At 44.3% G+C, this 4,105-nt stretch overlaps 1 protein-coding gene across 1 annotated transcript; it reads right to left on the reverse strand.

Annotated features, from left to right (window-relative positions):
• Positions 1 to 386: 386 nt before the first annotated feature.
• fgf3 (fibroblast growth factor 3) lies at positions 387 to 2,964 on the reverse strand. The gene is made up of 3 exons (XM_030048290.1): positions 2,721 to 2,964; positions 1,673 to 1,776; positions 387 to 761 (listed from the first exon to the last, which is right to left on the reverse strand). Exons 1-3 carry the CDS (start codon positions 2,962 to 2,964, stop codon positions 387 to 389), a joined length of 723 nt encoding a protein of 240 aa, XP_029904150.1.
• Positions 2,965 to 4,105: the final 1,141 nt, after the last annotated feature.

Raw genomic sequence — 4,105 nt, forward strand, 5'->3', positions numbered from 1 at the left:
TCACATCAGTGCTTATAGGTGTGGGTGGGTGGGTGTATGGGTAGCTGTGGATGTCTGTAAAAAACAAACACACGTCGCCATCAAAGTGTGATTTTATACTCCTGTCAGTGGAAGACCTAGATTTAATGTATGTGCCCCTAAATTTCCTGGGATGGCGTTTCTCAGCTCTTTTCCTTCTTCCTTCTCCATTTTTTTCTCTGTGCATCAACAGCAGAAATGTCCACTAATCCAGAACGCTTGCATCCAACTGAATTTCCAAACTTTTTTCAGGTTCTCCATTGATCGCTCAATCAAGCTATGTGCCAAGAACAGGGGTCCATGTTTGGGCGAGTTGTAGCCCACCAAGGTTAGGCCAAAGTTTCAGATTCCATGTCCGACTGTCCGGCTCAGTCATCTGGCCTTCGGCCTTTCCTGGCACGATGCCGGCGTCTTCGGCGCTCACCGCGGCCTGTGTGGTGATGCGCGTGGTGGTGTGGACTCTGACTGTCCCTAAGCCGTCGCACCATCTCGTGGTCCTTGTTGCCCAACACCCGAGGCAGGAAAAGAGAAGCTTTGTCAGTGCTTCGGGTTTTGAACCCTCGCCGTGGCCGGCCTTTACCATTGATAGAAACGTACCACTGGCGCTTGGCACTGGCGCGACGCTTGCCGCCGCCGCCCCCTGGTGGTGAGGGCTGCTCGGTAGAGTGGTGGCGAGATGCGTAGGTGTTGTAGCCTAACTCATGGATCCGCTCCACAAACTCACACTCTTTGTTGAACACTTCCTGAAGAGAGGAGGAAGGAGAAAACAGTCAACCACATGCATCATGCAGCTTGTCATGGTCATGTTTTTCTTTCATTCACAGCATCTATTCTCAGTTTACAGGCAAAGACATGCTGACTGTTTCCAGTGTACAATGTGTCAAAAACCCCGGTCAGTCTCACAGGACTTCTATCAGAAATAAGACGAGGAAGAATATCTACAAAATTACACAATTTACACCAGATACGTATTACAGTGAGCTCTTCAAACTGCTGCTTCTGGGCCACTGTTTGAGGACCATACCAATGCTTTTGAATGTTTGGCCCTTTTACAACAATTTGCAACATTGCAACAAACCATTTTGGAAACCCTATGGATGTTCTAATGATTTCACAGCAAATAATCAAAACCCCTCCTTTTTCAAATCTGAATTTTTGGTTGAAACATCCATCTCATAATGTTCTGCTTCTGTGGCAAACAAAGTCCTCAATGTTCATAAACCACACGACTAATAATTGGCTGTGGAAAGCAAATGTTTCCATGGGGACTATTTTCTGGCAGAGGGACTGTTTCACTTCACCCAATTTCAGTTCATCAAAACACAACAGTGCTGCTGCTTTTAGGAAAACTAATGTGGAGGACTTTATTACAGTGATGGAATACTGCTATGAAGAAAGTCTGAAGTCTCTGAAAGTTCATTTTCATATCGTAGTGGAATGAATGGAAACCAGCAGCTGGAGAAAAGGGAGTAAAAATGATATTCGAGTTCTAAAATACAATTGCTTGCTGTGGGAAAAGATTAACAGGGACATGAAGTTTACACATTTTGTAGATATTACACTAAACACTGGCATGGTCCTTTAAAGAGGAGCGAGGTGTTGAAGGGTGAAGGTGAGTTGACAGAAATGTGTATGAGCTGAAACGCATGCTTACTGAGGCATACAGCCGTCCTTTATCATTCATGGCCAGATATCTGCCAGAGAAGATCCCTTTTATGGCCACGACACCCACATCCACCGCTGTGATTTCCATGATGCCTGCAATATAAAGGCAGATGATGTTATGGATTGCTATATGTGTGTAGAAAACATATTTAGTGGCTCATGAAAAGTAATAGCATATTTATTCAAATGTCTCTTTAAAACAATAATGCTCTAAAATGGAATAAAAATACCTTCAGGAAATATATATATAAAAAAGCTTTTACAATGACAAAAAGCAAATTTATCCCCACATTAAAACACATTTTACGCACAGCTTGGGGGAATAAAATGAATGTCCACTTAGATTTGCCACCTCTTCCCACTCTATTCAGGATGTGTATTGGCTTTTTATTATAATCAGTGGCTGATTAGTCAATGGCCTATTGAGTGCTTTGGAAAGCATCTAATCGTCTCTGATTAGATAAATACATCCGTTAGGACAGCACCTTTGTCCCGCCTAGATGTTAATTCTCGGCTGATACTTCTAAATGCAAATTACATGTCGGCAGGGCAGCTTCCCGAAGAGACGATTTAACACGCACAGGCACACAAACGCGCGCACGCACACACACCCATAAATCAGTACAACTAATGTGAACCAATGAGAAACTAAATGTGAAACTTCAGTAGATCCTGACAGGTTGACCACCGGCACAGAAATGATCAATGTAAAGCGACCTCCACTCAACAGTAGTATCATTTCTGTCGAAAGTCCATACTGCATATTTTAAACGTAGAAATATATTTTAAGCATAGCAATATTTTTTATAATCTTTTCACAAAGCCGAATGTTCCATAATTTCATCCCCCACACTATCTACATTTCCCAAAAATCTGAAAAAAGAAAAAGAAAAAAAAAATCGCTCAAAAATATTATTCCACTTTTTCCAAATCCACAATACAAATTTTACCCACACGTTCATCACATAGCTGCAAACAATTAAGCGTTTAGAGTATTTTGATGTACTCCGTGTGCATAAAACTGACTAAATACTCACTAAACGGGTTGTTTTCCTCCAGTGATCCATCAATTCTCCCATTGGGGTGGATTTGCAAGTGGTATTTAGTAGCGCAGTAGAGTTTCCTGCGTCGCGGCGCTCCTCCGAGGTGTTCATACACTCCTCCGCGGCCCCCCGCGTCTCTCCGATGCCGGGGGTCGCAGGCCTGGCCCGGGGCGCAGGGGGCCCGGGGACTAACGGGATCCAGCAGGCTCAGCAACACCAGCAGAGGAATCATCAGCATTGTGGCATGGCCGGAGAGCGACGACTGTGGCGAGAAAATAGAGAATAGCTGCTGGCGCTCGGGGTCCCATTAAAGTGTCGGGGGCCCAACGCTGGAGAGCTCCAGCCCTGCGCGCATCCGAGCCGACCGACACCGTGACAGCAGCACCGGGGTGGGATCCGCTTCTCTGGAAAAGCCTACTGTGGATCGGACTGAGCGCCTCAGCTCAGACTGAGCGGAGATATAAAAGAAGCTTGCGGTGACAATAGGCTGAACTCCGACCAATTGATACAAAGGAAAGGGGGAGGCAAAAGGTATCAGCCCTGTGTGAAGTGAGAGACTGCTGCGTGGATAAAATTACACAGTGGCTGAGTGTGGAACAGCTCTCTCCTCTGAACTCCTCTTTAGAAATATCCCATAGAGCAATTAGACATCCCAAATTATACAGGCAGGCTGAGACTGCAGCGATCAGAGCAACAGGTGATGCACAAAACTGTTGCTGGCTATCCACATAAATCAATTAATAATCTTAGTAATATTTTTAATTCTTACAGCTTTTTTCAATTTGCATTGAATTTCCTTTAAGGATGGATTCATTCATTTAGGTTTAGCAATATCAGGCCCATATGTTCTTTTTGCTATGTCACTCCATTTACATGACTTTATTTGACCATTCACAAATAATTATTAAGATTTTTTTTTTTAAGGTATTTTATGGATCATTATGAAACAACAGAAAATTCCTCACACTTGAGATTTGGGTGGTCCTTGTCTACTTCAAGTATAAATATATTTATCCCCATTTAACAGGTGCTTGTCAAGGTCACGCAGTAAAGCCATCATTACAGACTGAGGTCAATATCAAGTTTCTGTAATTTGTAATTTGCCTTGAATTAGTACTCCTTGATGGCAGCGACGTCCTGCATGTGGCACCGAAGCAGAGCATCCACCTCTTCCAGCGGCAGACAGAGCAGAGGGGGTGGTAAGCCGCCACTGTGGGAATCAAACCGTCGACCTCTTGTCTCGGCAGCTGAGCTTTCCAGCCTGCTTTGTCCTCAGGTATTTATAAGTTCCTTCTCCGCTCCGCCTTGAAAACGCTGCCCGTCCTCGCCACGGATAGTTTCTCTGGAAGTTTGATGGGAAAAGACAAATCAATGGCCTG

The sequence above is a fragment of the Myripristis murdjan genome, chromosome 3 (assembly GCF_902150065.1).
Source record: "Myripristis murdjan chromosome 3, fMyrMur1.1, whole genome shotgun sequence".
Classification (NCBI taxonomy): Eukaryota; Metazoa; Chordata; class Actinopteri; order Holocentriformes; family Holocentridae; genus Myripristis; species Myripristis murdjan.

Excerpts from the sequence above, each read along its gene's own strand:
- fgf3 (XM_030048290.1), bottom strand. The coding sequence starts at position 2,964 with ATGCTGATGATTCCTCTGCTGGTGTTGCTGAGCCTGCTGGATCCCGTT. Across the intron at positions 1,777-2,720 it reads GGAGGAAAACAACCCGTTTA|GCATCATGGAAATCACAGCG; the intron begins GTGAGTATTTAG and ends TTTATATTGCAG. Across the intron at positions 762-1,672 it reads AAGGACGGCTGTATGCCTCA|GAAGTGTTCAACAAAGAGTG; the intron begins GTAAGCATGCGT and ends TCCTCTCTTCAG.